Source organism: Anolis sagrei, chromosome 3 (assembly GCF_037176765.1).
Source record: "Anolis sagrei isolate rAnoSag1 chromosome 3, rAnoSag1.mat, whole genome shotgun sequence".
Classification (NCBI taxonomy): domain Eukaryota; kingdom Metazoa; phylum Chordata; class Lepidosauria; order Squamata; family Dactyloidae; genus Anolis; species Anolis sagrei.
In genome coordinates this window covers 57553602-57578267 of record NC_090023.1, presented here as the reverse complement: position 1 = coordinate 57578267, position 24666 = coordinate 57553602, and the positions used below count along the sequence as shown (strand labels likewise).

Genomic DNA, 24666 nt, shown 5'->3' with positions numbered 1-24666 from the left:
GAAGGGCCCTGAGAGAATATGATTTGCCCAAGGTTACCCAGTGGCCTTCCGTAGCTAGGTTGTGCTTTGAACCCTGGTCTCCTATATCTTTGGTGCACTGTCTGTATCTGACTGTGGGGTCAGTCGTTTTCCCCAGCCCCTTTCCACCTCTTTCTCAGAGCTTGTATGCATTCATATCACAAGTTCATTTTGCAATTAATAAAGTTTTTAATACTTCAAAAACCTCTTCAATACTGCTCTGGAGAAGAATTGGATTATTTACTCTCACAACAGTCTGCTAATCTATGGTCTGCAAAAACAAAAATGCTCCAAGGAGAGATTTGGCTACATGACAGGGGGGAAAGGCTACTCAATTGATGTGGTGCAAATCAATCCCATCACTTGATATTACCATTCTGGCCTATGAATTGTCCTTCATGCTGGTGAAGGAGCTATTGGAATGAGAATCAGTATATTCATGACACTTAGTTCTGCTTCTTGTCTTCAGTATTGACTGAGGCTCTGCGAGTGCCATAGAATTGCCTGCAAAGCCTAGATGCTACAATGAGTTGGAAAGGGGTCAATAGCAGAACCTGAATCTCAAAAAAGTTAAGATTTTTATTGCTGCTATTTCCTAAGCCTAGAAACATTGCTCTGGATAGGGTTGCACCCCCTTTCTCCAAGAAAACAAGTGCATACCTTATTCCTGATCTCTCATTTGAGGACATGGTAGACCCTGAGAGTCAGAGTGCCTCATGCCAATTTTGACTGTTATGACAACTATGACATTTCTTAGATGTGGATAATTTAGCCACAGTAATCTATCCACAGATATCTTACTGATCAGACTACTGCAAAGCATGCTGTGTGGGGCTGCTCTGGAAAAAGACTCTGGAAACTAAAGTAAATGCAAAATGCAGCAAAAACTGTTGGATGGAATACTATATAAAAGCCATATCATTCCAGTTTTGTACTGGCTGCTCAAACATTTCCACATTTCTGAATTCATGGTACTGGATTGGTTTCTCAATCTTAAAGGTTACATCTTCCTATTTATTTATTTATTTCGAGCATTTCTACCCCGCCCTTTTCAACCCCCTAGTGGGGACTCAGGGCGGCTTCCAGCCGGCACATATTCGATGCCTACAATTCAACACAACAAAATAACAAAATACACAACCACAGTAATTATAAATAGTTAAAACATTAAATTAATACAATAAAATCTCATAGAAAAAGCCAGCCTGGTGGCCATCGTTTCGCCGAGTTCAGCTTATCATAATTCGTTTCCAAATCTCATGTCGTCATTGTCCTTGTCAGTCTGCTATACAGGTATTTGTCACTTATTTGATGAGTTGTGGACTACATCACTGTCCACAAATGGAAATGCAAGGCTGAAGGCCAGATTGCACTGAGTCAACTGAGAGAAAAATTAAACAGCACAGAAAGCCAAGTGAGGGGGGGGGGGGGAATCTTTCTAAGAGAGGGAAAAAACAGCACATGGTGACAGGGAGTCAAAATATTGATCAGGATATAATTTAGAATGGTTGAAAGACCGGACCAATCACAAGTGAATTGTTCACTAGAGAATCCAATTTCTTCATTCTACCAGTGACAAAGGGACTGATGAACATGGCTATCCTTTTATCTAGAATAGGCAGGTCTTAGAAACACCAAAGGAAAACATGGCACTTTCTAAAGCTTTATCATGTAGGATAGTGATGATGAACTTAGAATGGGTTTTGCTTTACTTTGCAGTAGGGAACCTTGGCGTACAGTGTCAAGACAGCAGTGCTTTGACCTATTTTCTCATGCTGAGTTGACTTTATGGGGTAATCCAGATTTGAAAACTGGGAAGATGACTTTTATGTGAAAGGATTGGGTTGATAGAGCCTTTCTTATTCTGAATCTAGTGACTGCTTCCGATGATGAGTTTCTCCTATTCACAGGATTACAGATGAGATACAATCTGCCAATTTCTGCAGAAAGGCAATTATGATGTATGTTGGGGTCTACATATGGCCGTAAAGCTTTGAGTGCTTCGGAATCTCTTCTACCTTTGGAAAGACTTGTGGAGGCAATGAAAAAATCCCTAGTGTTTGCCTGTAAATATTCATTGCTGGAATGAATGCAATGGCAAATTAAGTAGCCCTGATTTGTTTAACTAATAGACTGCAACTTTGCTTTCTTTAGAATACCTATGAACAGTTTTTTACTCAACACATGTTGGATTCCACAGCATTCATTTGACATGATTGGAGTGTGCTGTCTACGTACTGCTGCTGTAATTCTCCAATGCACCTCTTTAAGATATAGCTCTTAAACATTTTTTTTTCATTCAGGGTAAAGGGTCCCAGTACTGAGGACTTTCCAGATAACTTGGGGCTGTACACTCTGAGATATTCTTGCCTGATTTCAGTGTGTTTACATATATTTATTTCTTAAGAGTATAAATATTATGTCGATTACAGGACTAAGATTACAAAACCTGTGAGATCTATTAATTTGCTCCCCTGCCATTAATTCTTAAGACATCATCTGGGAAGAAAACATAAAAAGGAAGAATTTTTAAATCTGGTCACATTGTACATTGCATGCCAAAGAGTTTAATACATTTCTTCAGTGCAAGGCCTGAAGCAAATAGGCTGCCACAACTTTGAATTAATTCCAAATGAAGCACAGGTTACAAACTGCAGCAGCAATCCATCCTGGATGTGATAGTGTCATGCAACACAGTGTGAAGATTTTGGTCATAGCCCAGCCTTATCTTAACAAGTATAATCATTCTCATTTGGAGGATGGAGTTTTCCGACTACCTGCATTACATAAAATTGACTCCGACTTTCCTGTTGGAAAGGAATCCTACCTTTGCTACCTCTCCATGCAGCAATTTCTGGCTGCTGGCCTGTAATACAGCCCGCAATTCCCTCGCCGAAGAAAAAATGTGTTCTTGCCTCCAGACCTCCTCCTGTAAATATGTGTAAGTAGCAGTTCAGGCAGATCATCTTAGCATTCCTCACTGTCAAAAAGATATACATCAGAGTTCCCTTACATTTTGTGAGAATTAAAGTGAAAGCTTGAAATCATACTTCTCCTCTCTTCTTCTGGATTTCTACATGTGTATCACCTTGCTACATCTAACATGTTAACTTGACAAGAAGTTGTGCCAGCTGGACACCATGCTAAATTTGGATATAGGTTCAAATTTCTATTTATTTTCCTGACCTAGTATTCCTAGAATGTGTTTCTCTTTTGCACAATGGGAATAGGGAATAATATCTTCTAAACATCACTAGGAGATTTTAGGAATTTTAGTGGGTCCAATAATGCTTTTTCTATTATGAGACTCTTTAGGGGTACACAGATGGTCAAAGAAGGAGGGGGCAGAGAAAATCTGATCAGTGGGAAGGATCACTGCAACCTTTTAAAAAAGTGAATTGCCTATCTGGCATGCTTTCAAAAGAAACAATCATTTTTCAGGGGCAAGAAAGGGCAGTCCAGGGAGTCTGAGTGCCATAAATATAGCCTTGAGGGCTGGATTTCACTCCAGGACTACACTTTGTTCAGTCACAATGTATAGGTTACACACAAAATCACCCTATTTCAGGACAGAATTATAGGACTGATCCAACAAAGAGTGTAGTCATGTGAACATAAGGAATTTAGATGAAAATAAGATCTGGATTCTTTATCCATGACTTGACTGCTCAGAAAACTAGGTCCATCTCCTGAATAAATTATGTCTGCAGATAAGAAAAAGTGTAGTAATGGCTATGCATTCTGAGAGACTTCACTTTCCTCCATGAAAAAAATCTAATTAAAAGCATTCCTGCTTTTAAAAAAGGACAGAGTATACTAAAAGGGGACTTCAAGCCCTGTTGATGATTCCAAGTTTCTGTCAGGGCAGGTTGACACTGTAAGTAGAAACTAATGTAAAATTGACTATCAGACTCTAAGGGTGTTCTAAAATTTGTCTCCTTACTCACAATGTCAGCTCTGTGGCTGGAACCCAATATGTCAGTCTTACTGTTCTTAATAGTACTTACTATACTCCGAATTTCAGTCTTAATTTACACTTCCTACAGCAAAATGCATATTTGGACATGAAATATGTATTTAGGACACCAAGCATAGCAATGTAGTTCTTCTTGCAATTTCCTGCTCTGATTTTTTAAAGGGTAAAATCAGATGCTTTCCAAGTATTTGTGTACAAACAGACATACACAAATATACTTTAAAAATCTTATAGCAATATAGCAACTTGACATTAAAGTACAGCCAAGACTGTAATTTGGCAACCTTCTGAATCAGATTGAAGCATTCTGTGCTTTTTACTTCTGCTGTGATTCTGTATAGATATTATATATAAATTAATCCTGTAGTCCTACATTTCTTCTGCTTATCCTAATATTTCTTCTTGCTGAAAACTTCAGATGTGCATCAGTAGTATCATGAGTTAAATTACAAAAAACAAAAACAAAACAAAAACACAAGCAATATCTCATGTAATTTTTAGTTTCTAATCACATTACATATTTATTGCTTTTCTTGCATAAGTTTGACATAAACAATATCCTTTACATTTCCGTACACAGGGCTAGAAAAATCTTCATTATATATTAATAAATCAATTTAACAAAAGTATATCACATATTCATAGAGCTATTTATCTCCCCTCCAGATTTAAAATATGCAAAAGAATTATAGAATGACTGGTTTTTAACTGTTCAAACAGGAACTTTCTCAATTTTTAACAATTGACAATTGTATTGCTTTGGCCACTGGGATATTAATCAGCAGAGCAACATATATTACTTTGCCAGCAAATTTAACTACAGTAGGTGTGACTGTGTTTACAAATGCCTCTGTTTTGTAGGCAGAGGGGTGAGGTTTGTGTTCTCATGTCTACATATCTATCTATAGATAGGTGTTGACGGGCCTGGTTTACTATAAACTTTTTGCAAGCGTGGTAATGATCCACGTAAGCCATTCTGCTTATATAACATATAAACTACATTGGAGATGTACAAGAAAAACCTACTCAGTTTAACAAGTGTATCACTGGCTACTTTGATCCATAATACTTGCTTTTGTAAAGCGTTAAGAAGGCACACTGAATACTGGCACAAGTGCTTTGTATATTGCAAAGTGAGAAAAGATGGCTAGTCAAATACACACCAACAGGAATTCTTCTGTAAACATTTTATCTTCTGATTTTTTATGATGTGATATTTATTTTTAAATAATTCAGAATACATCTTCCACACCTATGACATGATTCTCATTTTAAAAGAATCAGATGTTTCCAACTGTCATTTCAAATGTATAACCCAGCTGGATTCAAATAATAATTTCCTCTTTATCTTTATTCATGGAGAACAGAACAGTTCGATTTGAAATGTGAAGCAATGTAATAAAGGTGGACACAAGGGGTAAGGTTCATGCTAATGGTTATAACCTGCTTTAATACAAAGAAAACATTAATGAAAGTAAAAAAAAATATTTCATTTTAAATATGCTTGAAAATGATGTGATTTTTATTAGCAAAGTTGAGGAATCTTTGGTTTCCCAGATTTTGTAACTTTCTAGATTAGGGGAACATGTAACACATTACATCGTAATTCCCCAAAAGCCCTTCCAGGATGGACAACAGTAAGGGCCCATCTAGACTGGCCCAAAAACCGGGACCTGTCTTGGTTTTACTGGAGTCATCCAAACAATGCCTCCTGTAAAACTGAATTAATTTGGAATAACCCAAGTTATTCTGAATTAATTAGATACCCCATTAGATCGAGGCCTTCCTGAAAGGCCTGTCTGTAATAGTGTATTGGGTCTGTGGGAACTCACTTCTAGGTAGTCCCAGGACTACCTGGGGGTGAATCCCCATTTTCCAACCTGGAGCCCAAAGGTCTGGTATGGAACCCACCTGCACCTCCCAGCCCTCCATTTAACCCTAAAAATTGAAAAAATTCTTACCTGGTTGCTGTAATGATCCTCCTTGTGCCATGAGGGTGTGAGGAAATGATGAGCCAGGAGACCCGGGGGAGGATTTCCACCCCCCCCCCCCATCTCCTGGCAAGCATTTTCTTATGCCCTCCTGGTGTGAGGAGGAATGTTATATCAGCCAGGTAAGGTTCTTTTTTAACTTTTTAGGGGGAATTTTTTTGGGAGGGGGGCTTTGGGGTGGCTGTTATCGGGATGGCATGTAGCCAACCCCTCAGGAAATACTGGGTTTTTAGTGGGTCAAAAATTCATGCCAAAGCGGGTTTTAAAAACCCACTTTGGTGCAGATTTCTGGGCTGTCAAGAAGCACCCCAAGAAAAGTGTAGGCCAAAACTTCAGGAAGGCCAAAGGTTCCTACCTTTGTTTGCAAGATTCAGAAAACACAATCCTCACAATGCTTTTATCCAGATATTGTCTCATTTACCATCTACGTTTTACCACAGAACACAGGATTCTCAACATTATAGCCAGAGACGTTTGATTTGAAATTTTAATTTTGCAATCATATAAAAGAAGGGATTCAGTTATTTATTTCAAAACCGAGTCACTTCCATACATTTTGACAGTAGCAAATCCACCAGTGTTATACTGTCAATATGGCTACTACAAGGATGATGGTTGGTGCCATTCTCTCATATGGTTGCTACAAATCATTTTTGCATACATTTTTAAGGAGGCTTACAAGCCTTTCAAAATGGGTTAATATAAGAAAATACAGAACAACCCACTACTCTGGAATCTAGAGTTAAAGAAGTATGTTATTATTACAGAAATTGATAGCAAATTAATAATCTTCAACTTTTCCTAGTTCTAATATAAAAAATGTGCTGAACAGCAAATTATAAACGATGTCGTAGAAATTTTTGGAAACCAACATGCATTTCCTGATAAAATACTGGGAGCATTACTTTGATAGCAGCTGTCCTGACACCAAATTCCATAACATGCTGTTTTCTTTCTTCTCCTTTTTAACAATGCTGTTTTCTTTCTTCTCCTTTTACATATGTTTGCTTTGAATGTGCATTTCCCAATGGGAATCCTTTGCAATTATAAATAAATAATTACTACATGTTTCAATCAGTATTAACATCTCCTCATATTGAAATGTTTCCAAACTGGTAAATACAGCAGTACCATTAGATCAAAACCCTGCTTGATCTTTGCAGTCATGGATCTAGCTCTAGGAGGATTTTTCAGTTCTGGATATCCATATTCTGGAACACCAAGGCCACTCTGCTGGGAATGTACACCTAAAAAAAGGATAACGATTTCTTCATAATAAGCCTTTAGACTAAGGAAGGCAATAAATCTAAATGAGTAAAATAAGCTACTTACCATTTGAGCATGAAATATGCAATTAGCAACTCATATTTATGAAGAGTACCATCAATATTCATTAAATGTATAATAGAATAATGGAATTGGGCATTCTGTCCTGAGGCCTATGGGGTAATAGGAATGATGCATTTCCCTTTACCTTTGACACTTCCTAAAGCTAGATCTGCTGATAGGTTTCAATGCAGTTGCCACTAGAGGGCTCCATGTGATTTACAATCGCCAATTTTAGACATTTGAGGACATCCAGGTCGATACACTCTACAGTGATAAATGACAAACGCTTACTGCTGCACCTGAGCTCTATTGCATTCTGAATTAAAGCTGCCCCAGGTCTGTGATGTCATTTTATACAGGTAAATACAAAGTATGGCACAGCAAGGCATTTGAGGACCAACATGTCCATACAGGAGTAATCTAAGTTTGATCTTGAACCAAACATTCATTTGAATTAACAAATTGTGATTAAGTTCTTCCACTAACACTTTTAATCTTATCCGCAAACTGTTTATCTGATTGTACTCTATCTTTTGTTTTGCTCTTCAAAAGTTTTCTTTTTTCTGAACAAGGCAAAAAGAAAGTAGTGATGGCATACTCTCAACACAATACTTCTTCCAAGTACAGATTAGGCTCACAACTCAAAACATGACAGATACATTCTGTTTACCAATTACCTTGATATGTGGTAGTTTAAAGACCGCTGAATGCAATTGATCATATAAACTGAACTCAATAACAATGCAATTAGAAAACAGTCAGCAGATGAGTGAAGATTGCAGGCTTCCTTTTTGACAACGCCAGTGTTTTAAGATTCTCCTCCTTCTCCTGGCATTCCTAATATAATGCTATTTTCAGCCATGTTATCTCCGAACCAGAGCCTGACTGACGGCATGAAAAGCTTTTATAGTCGGCAACCGGAATGAAAGGTGTAAAGCAAACAGCTTTAGGAAAAAAGGGAAAAGAACAGCTGATCTTCATCGAACCAGACTGTAGCATGTCCAATGCATCTAGGCTCTCGTCAGTGAACAGAGTGTTTTCCCCCTAAGGTTTCTGTGATAAATAACTCCAACAAATCTGCTCAGCAGGAAAGGATATATGGGTTAGAATAATGCGCCTCCAAATTTACGAGTAAAGTAAAATAATGATAGTTGTAGGGGTGGAGGATTTATACTTATTTACTGCCACGGATTTAAGTGCTGAAGGATTTATTCCTCATTTTTTATATATACCGGAAGCCGTTTTAAGTAGCTGTCAGTTTCAAACAAACACAAATTACTGCAATGTAGCCCTACTCAAAGCTGTCTTTCCAAGTCAGACAAATTTGGAAGAATGAATGGTAGTCAAATGGTCACAAAAAGGATGGTTCAAACCAAGCCCAGCTTAGGGCCAAAGATTCTTCTGCACAGCAGTAACTCCAGGTAATATTTTTTAAAAAATAAACACACCTTCTATTATAGAGGAGAAGAAGGAGTGCACCTATTGTGATTACCAGCTTGATTTAAATCAGAGGGCCCCAAACTAACAAATTGAAACTGAATCCAGATAAGACAGAGGTACTCCTGGTCAGTCGAAAGGCCGAACAGGGTATAGGGTTACAGCCTGTGTTAGACGGGGTTACACTCCCCCTGAAGACGCAGGTTCGCAGCTTGGGTGTGATCCTGGACTCTTCGCTAAGCTTGGAACCCCAAGTTTCGGCGGTGTCCAGGGGAGCATTTGCACAACTCAAACTTGTGCGCCAGTTGCGCCCGTACCTTGGGAAGTCTGACTTGGCCATGGTAGTCCACGCTCTGGTTACATCCCGGATTGATTACTGCAACGCGCTCTACGTGGGGTTGCCCTTGAAGACTGCCCGGAAGCTTCAGATGGTCCAGCGCTCGGCGGCCAGGTTGCTAACGGGAGCGGCACTCAGGGAGCATACCACCCCTCTGCTGAACCAGCTCCACTGGCTGCCAATCCGCTACCGGGCACAATTCAAGGTGCTGGCTTTAGCCTATAAAGCCCTAAACGGTTCTGGCCCTGCTTACCTCTCCGAACGCATCTCCACCTATGAACTGACCAGAACATTAAGATCGTCTGGGGAGGCCCTGCTCTCGATCCCGCCTGCGTCACAGGCGTGCTTGGTGGGGACGAGAGACAGGGCCTTCTCAGTGGTGGCCCCTCGGCTATGGAATGCCCTACCGGAAGACATCAGACAGGCACCTTCGCTGCTGACGTTTCGGAGAATGGTTAAGACCTGGCTTTATGAACAAGCGTTTGGTTAAGCAGTGCAACCAATCATAGGAAGACGGTAAATGGAACATAGGAATGGCACAAGGATTATGAGAACGGATCTGATTTCAACTGAGGCGTTATGTTATGTCTGTTTTGTTGTTCTGTCTTGTTGATTGTTAACTGTTGTGGATTGATGCTGTTGATCCTGTTTGTTGCATTGCTATGTTTTAATTGCACTGACACTGTTGATAATTGTACCATGTAAACCGCATTGAGTCGCCTGTTAAGGGCTGAAAAATGCGGTATAGAAATAAAGCAAATAAATAAATAAATAAATAAATAAATTAAGGCCTGCGGGCTGGATGCAGCCCTCCAAGGTCATTTACCTGCCCCCCCCCCCCCCTCCACCCTAAACTTTAGCCTTAGGATCACCCTACGTGTGAAATGACTTGAAAGCATACAACAATCGTAATTAACTGGACTATATCATCAGTCAAAAGCAGACCCGTGCTTCCCATTGAAATACTGGTAAGTTTATGTTGGTAAATATTGCTCTTCAATTTAAATATCGTATTGTTCTTTCAATTTCTTTGGGCTACAAATAAGTTATGTGCATTGTGCATGAGAATTCATTCATGCTTTTTAAAAACTATAGTCTGGCCCCACAATATCTGAGGGCCTCTGTTTACAAAATTTGAGGATGCCTAGTCTAAATTCACTAAATTTTAATATAAAGACACCCCACACAGTAATGATTCATAAGTCAAAATGAACACATACACACACACATATGTATGTATATATCTCTGATTGTGTAATATAAATGTTTTGAAATACTATTTTTAAAACATGATATAAATTAAACCAAAATGTAAACATTAAAACTTACTTTGCTATGTAACCAATCTCAGCTAAAAGAGAAAACCACTGACTCAGGTGGTCAAGAAAAACAAATATGACTCCATGGCTCCAATATTGATACTATGGCAGACTGCAAGTATTTATGATGTTACCAGCAGAGAGGCTTAATTTCCAACTTATGGGGAAACATCATTCTAAACAATTACTGCCTGTCTATTCTTTTGGGAAGTCCTAGCTAGTTAGACCAGGACTCAAAGAACCTGCTTAAATTGACAAAAAATATGCTTGTTCAGTAGAACTGTTTTCACTATTCTTCTGTTCCACTATAGGATGCCCTCCTAATGCAACCAGGATTAACACTGTCATCAGTTCTGCAACAGGGAAAGAAATATTACATAGATTGTCCCAATCTATTGCTCTTCTGATAATTATGATATAAACCCAAATCTATATTCATTTTTACAAATGCAGATATATTTAACAAATTTAGTTTGCCTCTCAGAATTATGAAAAAGCATATTTAAGAAGTTGATAAGAATTAAGCTAAGGTATTAAATCCTGCTCATGGGATACTTTGTGCTTTCCTGCATGGCAGGGGGTTGAACCAGATGGCCCATGATATGTTCCAACTCTATTCTATGAATCTAATTGTAAAATATTTCAAATCAGTGCAATTACTCCATTCATTTGTATCTTCAACTTCTACAGAATACAATAAAAATGCCTGCCTACAGTGTGCATATTATTATTATTATTATTATTATTATTATTATTATTATTCAAAAGGTATTAATGGAAAGATGGCAAATGGCAGTATCAGGTACCGTAGCCTTTTTTTTTTTTTTTACAGTTGCTGTTTTTTGTGCCACCTGTCTTCTTACAGAATCTGATTAACTGCCTTGTGTCACTTGGCATTTACTTATCTAACATGGTTTCCTCTATCAATCACATTGATATTTCTTGGCATTTCGCCTACATTCACTGTACAAGTGGAAATCAAAGCTTATATGATATTCCTCCTGAAGGAATGACATTCCTTTTCACTGGTTGCTTGTTCATCTGCTTTACTGGATAGCATATTGAGGGAAGGGAAATTGGACTTCTGAATGAATGAAGTTCCAAATAAAGTCAGCAGAAGGCATATAAAGATGATATGCAGATGGACTTGGCCACAACCCTCATCAATCGCTATCAGTATGGCAAGCTTTAATAAAGCATGTAGCTAAAATCCAATGTTTCACTTCCACATGTAGTGCTAGAAGAATTTTGACTCCCCAAATATGACTGCTCTCTACAGAAGTGTTGATACCCCAACTTCAGGTTTCTTAGCATCCTGGAGCAGGTTGTAAGGTGTCAAAGAGGCTGAGGGAGGGAGAGCAGGATCACCAATCTTGGCAAAATAGAAGGATCTAAAAGACATACCTCACTGGTTACTGCCCTAATTCAGGTCAATATTCATTTTTGTCTCTGGTAAAGGCAACATTAAAAGTAAGGATTAAACATTATTTTTATTTGTATTTGGTCTCTTCCAATTTTAGCTTCTTCTGTTCTCCCTGACAATTTTCTGTGCAATGAAGTCCTCTAGAGACAAAATACTGAGAAAAAATTGGGAAAAGTATCACACTTAAATCACGGGGAATAAAACTCAGTGTTACGTATTTGGCTGTTATGCTTTTTTCAGTCTGTTGCCTTATCAGATGTTTTTTTAGAGACAAGGTTTTTCCATGCAAACTTAGATTTAAAAATGAACCATTTAAAATCACATCAGAAACCACAAAGTGAATACAAGAAATCCTGGCCAGAAAAATAAAAGGTTGGATCTAAAGAACTTCTCATAATAATTTTATAAATTCTCCATGTTTGTGAAGCCCAAATATTGACCCAAACTCTGTGTTTCTTTCTATAGAAGTTTTACATAGCGTAGTTACTTAATAATATATATTAATAAGTTTTGCAGAAGAGACTCATTGTCATATCATAGATCAGGAAGTCTTCCAAAATTTTTAATTGGTTTTTAATTAATTTTACCTGTTTATTTTAATAATGTTTAATTCTATTTTAATATTTGCATGTTTTACGGTTCCAATTTATATATTATATTGCTTTTATTGTTAGTCACTTTGAGTCCTTTTGAGATAAAGCAGAATAGAAAAAAAATGAAAATTCTCCTAAATGGATATCTGTGTGAATACTTTGCCATATATGATTAATTGACACATGGTAAACATATATTTAAGCAGTTCTACCACAGGATATAATGTCAGAGGAAACATGCCACCCCTGCAATGCTGTAGACTTCATAATTCTTCTTACTCAAATTTAACTGTATTTGGTGGCAGTTTGCTACCTTAGATCTAGCCCTGCTTCTAAACATGTGGTGGGACATACAACAAAGTAGATATACACTTGGGAAGAGAACATATAGGGACTTTGTTATCAAACAGATGAGCCAGTTCAGCATTTTACAATGAACCTAGACTAATGGTGCTCAACCTTTGGCCCTCCAATTGGTAGGACTTCACCTTCCACTATGACTGGCCAGGCTGTTTGGAGCTTCTTGGGTCTGAAATCAAAACATCTGAAAAATCAAAGACAGAGAACCCATGAAGAACTCTTGTATGTTGTTAATCTACAACTCTTTTATTGTCATTTTCTTTATTTCATAAAACACCTTGAGTCCTAGTCTAGGAATAAGATGGGGTGTAAATAAAGAGATGGCTGGACAAGACTTTTGACCCCATGAAGTTTTAGACTTGTGTAGCCCTTCAATCAATCAAGTAATCTAAGATTCCATTAAGCTGTAAGGGTGGGCTATCCTATTAGATCAGTGGTTCTCAACCTGTGGTCTGTGGACCACCAGTGGTCTAAAAGAACGAAATTATGGTCCCTGGCCTCACCATTACTACACCATTGCCTCAAAACCATGTGGTAATGAGAGAGACTGGTCTCGTGAAACCTTCTTATAGTGCCGAGGTAATGGGGATGTTGGGAGGAGAGAAGCTGACTACCTACGAAAGATTACTACTACCACATCAGTTCTTGATTATTAAATATGGTTTTCTGTAGTCGAGCAGGTGGTGACTACTTGATGGCATATGTACTGTATCAGAAACTAGAGCTGATATGGTCTATCCAATGCAATTTTCTGAAACAGCACCCAAATAACCAAACTTAATCTAAAGTTGAACAAAAACTGATTTGTAACCCTTATGGTACTAATGTTGGAGAGTGGTCCCTGTTCAAAAAAAGGTTGGAAACCACTTTATTAGATCCACCAGAAAGGGGGCTGGCCAAGCCAAGGAAGTCAGTGATCCCCTTAGAGCCAAGGCATTTCCAGCTGATAAGAGCAGATCCAGTGTATAACTTCCCACATCTACTTATTTTAATGTTCATTCCATGGGGGATGTAATGGAATGTCAAAATAACTAAATCTGCCTGCATTTGTTCTACGAATGCTGTAATTTGAATCTTAACATGACTAAATGTCCACATTAATTCATGTCAGAACAGTAACACATATTTTGTAGACAAATGTCAAATACTGTAGCATAATAGCCAATAAAATGACAGCTAATTGAGAGTATGCCAGTCTGCCATGTCACACTGTGCAGAGAGAAACATAATCAATGCTTGCCATAATCCATGGGAAAATGGTTATATGAAATCATCAGCATGAGCTCTTGTTCTCTTGTTCACTGTGTGCATCAGAGGGAGAGAGAAAGAGAGAGAGGCAGACCAATTCTACACAACAGGTTCTTTTTTTATACCTGGCTCTTTCTCCAAACAGCTCAGAACAGGTTACATACCTCAAAAGCAATTTCCTGCCTATTACATGGCTAGCCAATTAAGTGGAAGAACAGACATGACAGAGACTAATGCTAGCTTGTTCCAGCAGGGGAAAAAACACAGAAAGCGGTAGAGTGACACTGTGCACCACTGCACAATCAAGATACAAAGCTTTGTGGCAATCATTTTCATGCCAAGTCCTAGCTCTGTAACACAGGAACTATGAAGAAAAGTTAGATTTAAACATGTGCGAAGAAGAATCTGATTGTATTGTCGAAGGCTTTCATGGCTGGAATCACTAGGTTCTTGTAGGTTTTTTTGGGCTATAGGGCCATGTTCTAGAGGCATTTCTCCTGACGTTTCGCCTGCATCTATGGCAAGCATCCTCAGAGGTAGTGAGGTCTCACTACCTGTGAGGATGCTTGCCATAGATGCAGGCAAAACATCAGGAGAAATGCCTCTAGAACATGGCCCTATAACCCGAAAAAACCTACAAGAACCTAAGAATTTGATTTTTTTAAAAGTACAAAAACATATGTGTAAAAGTCTATAGAACTATGAAGGTGAGATGGGTTAAATTAGTAAGCATTTATCTATCAGGATGAGGCACACAATACATTTAAAGGATCTTCTTTCCCTTGGGCAGGGTGATGACAATAGGCCATTTTGATTTCCCACAAGAAATGTGCTACCACCATATGTCTATATGAGTAATAATAAAAAGCTGTGAGGCATGTGTTAAATATGAAATGATAATGATGATTTGAGGCAACTAATCTAGAACTAAACAATAAAATAAATAAATGAATAACCTGATACAATGTCAAATGAAATTATTTCCTTACATATATTTATTGGCAGCAGATTTGTCTCCATTTCCATTTTGTTAGGATCACTGCTTCTGCTTATGCATTGGGCCCTTTCACATTATGCAATTATATCACTATGATTCCATTTTAAATGCCAGGGTTTTCTCTTATGGAACCATATTATTTTCTATGCAAGGATGAACACCGAGGGCCCTTTCAGACAGAACCTATAACCCAGGATCTGATCCCAGTTTTTCTGTTTGTCCCAGATTACCTGGCAGTGCAGGCTTATATAACCCAGTTTAAAGCACAACACTTGGCATCAGATCCTGGGATATAAGACCTATCTGGAAGGGCCCTAAGAACTTTCAACCAGAGAATTCCAGTATTTCAGAAATATTGCAGGATTCCAAGGAATGTAGTCATGGCAGTTAAAGTGGAACCATAGCACTGCAATTGTGGCATGAAAAGAGACCCTTCTATTGCAGCCAGTTCACTCTCATGTGCAGAGAAAACATTAAGACAGAGCAATGGAATTTATGAATGTATAGTTCTGAAGCTAATTTCAAACATAACATTTACTCACAATGGACCCTTTACTCACAGTGTTCATTAGGTATGGTTGAAAAATGTAGAGTGTCTATATTTGTAATGATGCAGAGCCAATGAAATATTCTGTGATAAGACTCTGAGCATACTTATTGCTTTATTTAATCCATATAATATAATGTGGATTGGCTCTAGATAGATAGTTGTCGAAAGTCTCAGGATTCATAGGGTTTGGAGATGGCATCTCTTTCCACAAATAGTTCCCAAATATTTCAACTTCTATTATATCCAATTCAATATAAATTCCAGAATGAAGTGTTTGTAGAATGAGAGAACAATATATATTTTTTCTATAGAGTGCATGTGTGTATGATAGTGTGCGGGGACTATCTTACTTTACTCTTCTGCATGGGTTGTGCAATCTTTATCAAGATTTGCTGACTTGCTGTAATTGAGAAAGTTACTAATTTGAGATGGATTGGATCTGAAGACAATTAATTTCTACTGGAAGAACACTATTTGCTTCTGAGGAAAGGACTCTCCTTGCTAACAGTTTTATGAACATGGCACCCTAAAGCCAGGAAAGAGATTGCAGAAACTCTTAGTGTTGAAGTTGAAGTCATAACACAAAAAATGGCATACCAAAATTTCCATCCATTTATATTTATATGGATGAAAAAAAAGTTATCTGTTATCCAAGCACCAGCAAATAGGAACAATTTAATCTTAAGGTTTGTTTACATTAATTAAAAACAGTTAGCAAATGAGTACAATTTGGTATTAAGCACTGAAGTAATTTTGAGTGACCTTGAAATGGATGAGCCAGGAAGAAAACAAAACTAACACTAAAAATATTATTCAAATTAGTGATGAGTGGAGAGATGAGGTATTTGGATAATTAACATGGTATCTGGATTCTAGCTTGCTTTGTTTGCTTTTAATAGCCTTTAGAACCTGTTCCTGTATAATAGAATATATGTGGTCATGGTGGGCCATTATCATAATGGAAATAAGCAACTTCTCAGAGTAATGGCCCTTACAACTTCAATTTATCACTCTCCTTTCTCACACGATATTTCACAAACTTTTCCAGTGTTTTCCTTTCTTTTCCTTTTTTCTTCTTCAACTTGTTTTCCTGTACATCCTATCTGGATCACAGATGTCTACAGACTTGTGAATTTGAGCTTATGTTTTATATGGACTTGCTGACTTTTCTTTAGTTCTGTTGCATGGGAATAAAAATGTGCTTACAATAGACTGGTTCCCACTAAAACGTATAGGTGCATGGCTATTATACAATTATTTTAGCTAAGGTAGATACTTTCTGAAGGATAATATGAGTGTGAGGGTTATTTGATCTGCCGGGGCATCACAAAGAGTTCTTGAGAAGACAAGAACACAATAATAATAGGGATTATTTCCAGTAAATGTCTTTATAAAGGAGATAGTTGATAGCTTTTGCTCCTTCTATCCTTCTATTGTCTATCTTCAAAAGGAATCCCTACCACAATGTGTTAGACCATGGCCCTGCAGAAGCAATATGTATTTTGAGTTCCCTTTGTGTTTCTATTCAGGAGCTGTTTGTTCTCATGGCATCTTACTGCCTGAATTTTCATCTTTACTGATGCAACACATTTTAGACCAGACTCACTTTCAGTGGAAGCTAGCAACATTTCATTCACTTATGTGGTATTCTAGTAATTGAAAACCATTTGGGATCATAAGTTCTGCCATTCTAAGTGATTTATATATTTTCTCAAAGTGTTCTGTGCCCTCTTTTAGTTGTTGCTGTTCCACCCTCTCTGCTATATTGCAGAAAGTAAATGTACACCTTTCAGAGATCCAGAAGAAGAACTCTGCTTGTATTTTGAGGGTCTCAACACCATAGTTACTTCCATTAGCAGTCATCCTTCAGGATTTTTTTCCAACTGGGGGATTTTCCTGAATATTACACAAGCAATTCAGGTGGAGGAGAAAAACAAGTAGGAAATTGAGACCTCCTTTTCACGTCTGTAAGTATCTCCAGATGGTGCAATTAGATCTTTGGATCTGCTCTATGGGCTAATCATACAACTTTATCTTGCAGGCATGGGAGGAAAAAATCAGATACCTAATTTTAACATGCAGAAATTTTTCTGTACATATTCATCTGTATATCATACAATCATTATATTGGTGGTTTAAACTTGAATGGGCTTCAAGCAAAAGAGAACTAGACTCTTATTTGCCAAGTGTTACTGTTTTGCCTGGCATACATTTATCTGCAACATTACCTCCAGAAAGTATGTGTGCAGCTGTCCTCGGGGTTGGCCATCACTTTCATTCAGTGATCTGGGTTGCTGAGGGATATAAAGGAGAAGTGTGACCCACATTCTTGGGTCCTTGTAACTATTCTTGTAATGCAGTCACCATGCCATAGCTTGTAGCTGTTTCAGAAATATATTAGTCACTCAACTACTTTGCTTTTTCATGCCTTCACATGCATTTTCAAGATCTTTTTAAGCCATTGTTTCAACTTATGGACCTTTTTCCTAACGTGCAATGGCAATACTATGTCATGCTGGTAATATGTTAGGATTAATATGAGATCAAATTATTATCTGAAGCTATTAATGGCATGTTAATATTCCCCACTAGTGTAGTAAAGGGAAACATGAGAAATGGGATTTTAGAGTTGTATCGTCCTGTTTACTGGAATTCAGTTTTTGGATTAATCATGACAAATTATTTGATTGACTAGAATTTACTGTATGTAGAAAGTAGATACTTGCCTTTCTTGGAAAGTGAAACATAGGAACAGCATAAATATTAAAACTTCTGAAAGAAATGGTATAGTGGGATAGTACAAAATGTTTGCCAAACAAAGTATCTACTTCATCAAAGGGAAGGGAAAAAAAAACTAGGCTAGAAAAAAAGGGAGATTTTAATGATGAGAAGATTATACAATAAACTCATACAGGATATTGCAACTAACTTGGTAATTTAATTGAAAATCATTTTATGAAATAAAAATGTGCCTGCCTACTAAAAATCCTTTAAAACTAAGAGAGTTCACCCATTACTTGTTTAAAAAGATACATAAAATTAAGCATGCATGGTCCCATTCACTTCAATAGGGAAATGGTAAAAGTGTTATGAACTTTCCTTGCCATTAAACTGAACGTTGGAAACATGTAGCTATAAGTAGTCTGGAATTCCATGAACTGACTGATCCTCCAGACTGAATGGGAAGAGTCAGCATGCTATAATGGGGTGAGTGCTGGACTATGGTTCTGTTGAAGGGATACAGTTATTAGAAGTTAAGAGTTGAGCTGAAGGCACATAAGAACAACTCTAGAAGCCCATGAAGTGACTGATCCTACAATGCAGATACATTAGGATGTCCAAATACTATAGCCTTTCTGGTATATCAAGGTCTGAATGACTCAGAGCTGGTTTGGAACAGTATGTGCAGTTTGTACACAATTGATTCACTATGTTCAGCTCAACCCCCACATATGCGATTTTACCATTTTTTTAGTGTTGTCTGTGCCAACTTGGTAAACCTAAGATGATCACAGATTGGAATTCTATAAATAATCCTTCCACTGTGAGCCTCTTTAAATCTAGAATGGTTCTGCTCAACCATATCATGTTCATATGTTTGATCCGGTCTTTCAAACTCATTTAACAATTTCTTTAATTAAGTCGCTAATAAATAAAAACAGCTTTAAATTCTGAACATTCAAGATCCAATCTGAGTGTACTGGTAGGGATCTTATAATGTAGACACACTCCTAATATTAACAGAAAAATAAGATTTCAAAACGTGTCTTCATACATTTAGATTATAGCCTGAAAATGCATCAAGTATTTTTGTTAGCCAAGGAGTCTTACCTGAATAAAAGAATACAAGGGCATTGGGATATAATTACAAGTATAACATAATACCACAGAAATAATGCAAGGAAAATAATTCTACCTGAAATCTATCATTTAAAATTGTCATGAAGAAAAACTGTCATGAAGGAAAAGCTTGGTTGAAACACTGGAAAAATATGAACTAAAGGGAGTATGGATCTCTAAGGGAGTTTTCCATCTATAGAACGTCCTGTGATTTTCAAACTGGTCCTTATGGCTCTAAGAGAATCTCTAAGTCACCAATGTAGAGGTTAGGATGTGCATGCTGATATGTCAAATAAACCTGGTAAGCATGCAAGTTAGTGAAGAATGAAAATAAAACAGGAAATGAAACACGATGGCAACAAAAATGCAGACTAAAATAATTCCATGATTAGTTATTATATACAGTTCAGTAATACATGGTTTGAAATCTACAGATATTTAGAAATATATCCATTGCTTTGTCTGAGTCACAGCACATTCACTACAGACCTGTAGCTTACTCTTAAATATCCATGCAAATACCAGTTGCCATAAACTGGGAGCCAAAAGTAGCAAAATGCAGAGAATAAAATGTTCACAATAATTGAAAAAAAATGGAATAGAAAAAATGTACTTACCAGAAGAGAATTAGGTCTACTGTTATGTGAGTAATTTTGAGTGAAGAATTCTGTGTTATGGTCCAGTCTGTTATGCCCTCCATAATCTGGAGCATCAGAATCCAGTACAATTTTGAACTTAAGGCAACAGTTAAGGATGTTTATACCAATAGATGGAATTAAAGCAAGATTATAACAGGGATCGATGGAGGACCTTCTTGCGGCAACCCCAGAGGCACTCCAAGTGGCCAGATACTGGTCAAAGGACATTTAACCAAATACCAAATTTACAAAATCTGTGTGTTTTTTTTCTTTTTTTTCCTTTTTTTTTAATCTCTGTGTTTGTTTTGCTCTGTTAGAATTGTAATACAATGGTTGCTGATGACACGATAAAAAAAAAAATAACAGGGATTTTTTTTCATGTAATTTAAAATGTAGCAGTTCCCACTACATTCGCCATACTTCTAATACGATTTCCCAAACTGCATAGAGAAGGCATTATTAGCTGTTTAAGTCAGTGGTTCCCAACCTTTTTTTGACCAGGGACCATTCTCCAATATTAGTACCAAGAGGGTTAGAAATCAGTTTTTGGTCAACTTTAGATTCAGTTTGGTTATTTGGAGTGAAAATTACATTGTATAGATCACATCAGTTCTAGTTTCTGATACAGAACATATGCCATCCAGTAGTTGCCATCTGCTCGCCAGCAGAAAACCATCTTTAATAAGCTTTGGCACTATGAGAGGATTTTGCAAGACCAGTCGCTCTTGTTGCAACGTAGTAATGGTGAGGCAGCAGACTATATATTAGTTTTTGCCGAACACTGGTGGTCTATGTACCACAGGCTGGGAACCACTGATCTAAGTACTCCATTATGATTAAAGATATGACCTATTTGTTTACTTCAGTATATGCTGGGACAAGATTTACCCTTTGAGCTATATCCATGTAAATCTGTACCGTATAACCAATGATGACTGCTTCAGTGTAGATAAGGGTTGTGCTGCCAGTAAACTATGCACAACACTACCAGTACAAAGTAAAATTACATAACACAGTGATGTAAGATTACACAGGTTGGATCCATACTAATGTAACCATGCCTCTCATTGGAATCAATGAGACTAAGTTAATCCACTGATTTCAATGCATTTCATCTGGATCCAACCAATAGGACAAAAAAAATCCATTCAAAACTATAAAGAGCCATTTCTTGGATTCCTACAAAACACATGAATTTGTAGAAGTTTGAAATATTTATGTTGCTTTAAGACACCTTCTTTTTCTGTTGTAATTCTTTCTCTTGTAATGCTTGTAGCTTGTAGGCTGTGTGCAACCCACTATCTCTTGTTTGTGGGCCCTCAAACTATTCTACACAGAAGCATTTTAAAAATTGGCACCAAAAATCATTAATGTGCTCTGCCAGTGAATATCACTGGCAAATTGCAAGGTGTAAGCACTGTTATAAGGCGTCAGAAACTCAAGGGGAACACAGCCCATTCACCTATCACTGCTTTTGTGAACTTGGGACCTGTAGTCCAACAACAGCTGGAAGGCTGCATCATTCCCACCCCGACACTAAGGCTAAATCCAATTTTAGTTCCAATTAAAGTCGACTCATTAAAATAAACAGGACTTATTAGGAGGATGAACTTAAATCTCACTGACTTCAGTGGGTCTGCTGTATTTGGAATTAAAACTGGATTTAGCCTCAAGTATTAATGAGCAGGTATCACATTTCTGCTGATCAATATTGCTTTCATGATTGTGCAGGAAAACAGTCTTGTTTTTGTCCTGTGAAGTTAATAAGTGCTAACAATTTTATACTGAACTATCTATCTATATATATATATATATATATATATATATATATATATACAACACTATCATATTTAGATACTTCTAAAAAACTAATGCAATATAGCACTGAAAAAATTTAAGGGAGAAGTCAAGAGCAATTTAAAGTTAACCAGGGAACTGACCTTGTTTTTAAAAAGTTTTACTGACAGAAGGAAACAGTGAGGAAAAAAGCCACAAACTTATGTCTGAGAAAGAACAGTAACATGTTAGGAACAATGTTCCAGAACCTTAATTTTGAATCAGAAGAAAGAAAAATAACCTTTTGGATAGGACCTCCACTAATAGGATTAGAGCAGAATGAAGCCATGCTTGCTCTTTTGATGACTCAAAGGGCTCTAAGGCTCCAGTGTTTGTTCACTCTCCTGATCAAGTTTGAGGATTGTGATGTTAACAGAATTCTTATCATTTATATCTTTTGACACTTTCAGCCAAACTGAACTTTATTGAAAAGCTGCAATCGCTTTTATTTATGCATCAAGTTGTCAGCGAGAAGTATTAAATAGAGCCATTTAAAAAAAATCAAACAAACATTTGGCTGTTTAATCAAACATAAATTTGTATCCAAATGTTAAAGAATATCAAGTGATTTAATTGAAGAATTATATCTGCCTTACATTTTTTCTTCATTTCTTTAATTCAATTTGGTTTTAAGTGATGCCAAACTGTACATATAAATTCTAGGCTTTTGAATCAAGTTAACAGGTTTTTCTGCCATCATTTTCACTGCTGGTACTTTGTGATAAAATCCCTGTTTTCAGGCAGTTTATTATAAATAAGAAAGACATTTTAAGAAAGTTACAAATGGTGCTGAACTGTGTAATTTTAAACTGTAAGATGCTGCTAACACAATTTCTATCTTATTTTTAGGCACGACTTGAGAACTGATTTACAGCATGGCAATATAAGAAAAAACATCATTTCGATTAATAGGGGTTCATTTTTTCATTATGCAAGTAATGCATTAAGTGAATGATCAAATATAATAATTAACTGTTATTCCAATTAAAGACTGTATTCAGTGTAATCTTTTTTACTACTTTGGAACGTTATCCAAAATATCTGGATAAAAAAACCCGACAATCACCCCCCTTTTCCCCTCCACCTGATTATAACAGTACAGAAGTGAAAAAGGCCTTTGAACCAGTGTGGTGAAGTAGTTTTTGTATAGAAGAAAAACCAAAATGGAGTTGTGGCTTCTCAGATTTTTTGGATGAAGTTATAAGGTAGTAAAAAAAAAATCACTATAATAGCATGAAAGGGAGAAAGGCTTATGAGCCCATGTAGTTTTATCGCCAGACTAGGACAATAGAAGACTAGGGCTCAAATCTCTTCTTGGCCATGGAAACTGATTAGGTGACCTCGGTCAAATCATATTCTCTCAGCAAACTCCCTTAAGGCAAATTATGCCAAGAAACAGCCATGATTGACTTCTTGTAAGGCAGAAATGATGGCACAAAACAATGAGAAAAGCACAACCACTGTCCTCAATTATAATCTTCCACTGGCTTTCACTATTGCGAAGAACATCTGTGAACAAACCTGCTATACCCGAGTCTTTCCTCCTTATTTATTTATTATGTTTATGTATATCCCATTTTTTAATCTCCATACAGAGACTCAAAGCAGCTCACAATTCAAAGCATTACAATACAACTTAAAATATACCAATATACAAATATTAAAACAGTATTAAAATCATTACTATTACAAACAATTCAGGTTAAATCCATAAAAATATATAAAACCACAGAAGCACCTGACATGATCTTAAACCTTCTTCTTTAAATGCCCATTTGAATAAAAAAGTTTTAGCCTGCCGTCGGAACCCCAGCAAGGAAGGGGCCATTCTGGCTTTCCTGGGCAGGGAATTCCAGAGTTGAGAGGCAGCCACCAAGAAGGCCCACTCTCTCATTTCCACCAACTGGGACCAAAAGAAGGGGCTCTCCTGAAGATCTCAGGGCAGGTTCATACAAGGGGATGTCCGCAGCCAAATCGCCTAGACCTGAACTATCTAGGGCTTTAAAGGACATAACCAGCACTTTGAATTGTACCCAGAAACAGACTGGTAGCCAGTGGAGCTGCTTCAATCCACTCCCTGTAACCAGCCCGAGTGAGCAACCTGGTTGGAACTCTTTGGACCAGCTGAAGTTTCTAAGCACTTATGAGTTTATTTGAAATAGGTCTAATTAGAACTGGACCATTCCTGCTTTATCTTTTTATACAGTTGCAACCATGTTAAGGAAAATGTTCATTGAAGACCATTTCCCATTTTTCTTAAAGCAGGAGCAGAAATTTTCTTCCCTTCAGCCAAGTCAACCAAGAAGCCTGTTTAAGGGTCTGAGAGAAATGGGAATGTGGGCACTGTCCTTTATGGTGACATGAAATGACAACCAAGATAGAAAGGGATTAATCTCTTTCCATAAACACTTATGCTATGCTAAAAGGTCAAGAATGTTTGACTGACTCCCAGAACTGGTTCCGCAGTCCTGGATGTGAGACTCCACAGCCATTTCACTTCTTTGGGCTTTGAAAAGCCTGGAGGAGCAGGATGGCACTCACCCCTCCCTGCAAGCCCTGACTACTGCCTGGAGCCTCTTCTCATGTCGTCCTGAGGGGAGACCGGGGGGGGGGGGGGGCAGAGAAATTTTCCTACTCATCCCTCCCATCTCCTCAGGTATCATTTCCTCCCCTCAGGCTCCATGGTGTGTCTGGAAGAGCCCTGAGTCTGTGTCTATATATTTGTTTTATATTTTAAATGTGCTTTTAAAATGATTTTTGATATGTATTTTTAA

At 37.4% G+C, this 24666-nt stretch overlaps 1 protein-coding gene across 5 annotated transcripts in view; it reads right to left on the bottom strand.

Moving 5' to 3' along the window:
• The window catches only part of GBE1 (1,4-alpha-glucan branching enzyme 1), a 292266-nt gene that overhangs the window by 63260 nt on the left and 204340 nt on the right, over positions 1-24666 (bottom strand). For 2 of the 5 annotated variants that reach the window (XM_067466679.1, XM_067466683.1), the window contains 2 exons: positions 20036-20155; positions 17807-17872 (listed from right to left, as the gene is read on the bottom strand). In XM_067466679.1, coding sequence (XP_067322780.1) covers positions 17807-17872; positions 20036-20155 — 186 coding nt within the window. Of the gene's footprint in view, positions 1-4473; positions 7233-12484; positions 12968-17806; positions 17873-20035; positions 20156-24666 lie in introns of those variants that run through there. The other 3 variants (XM_067466680.1, XM_067466681.1, XM_067466682.1) reach the window with 3 other exon arrangements.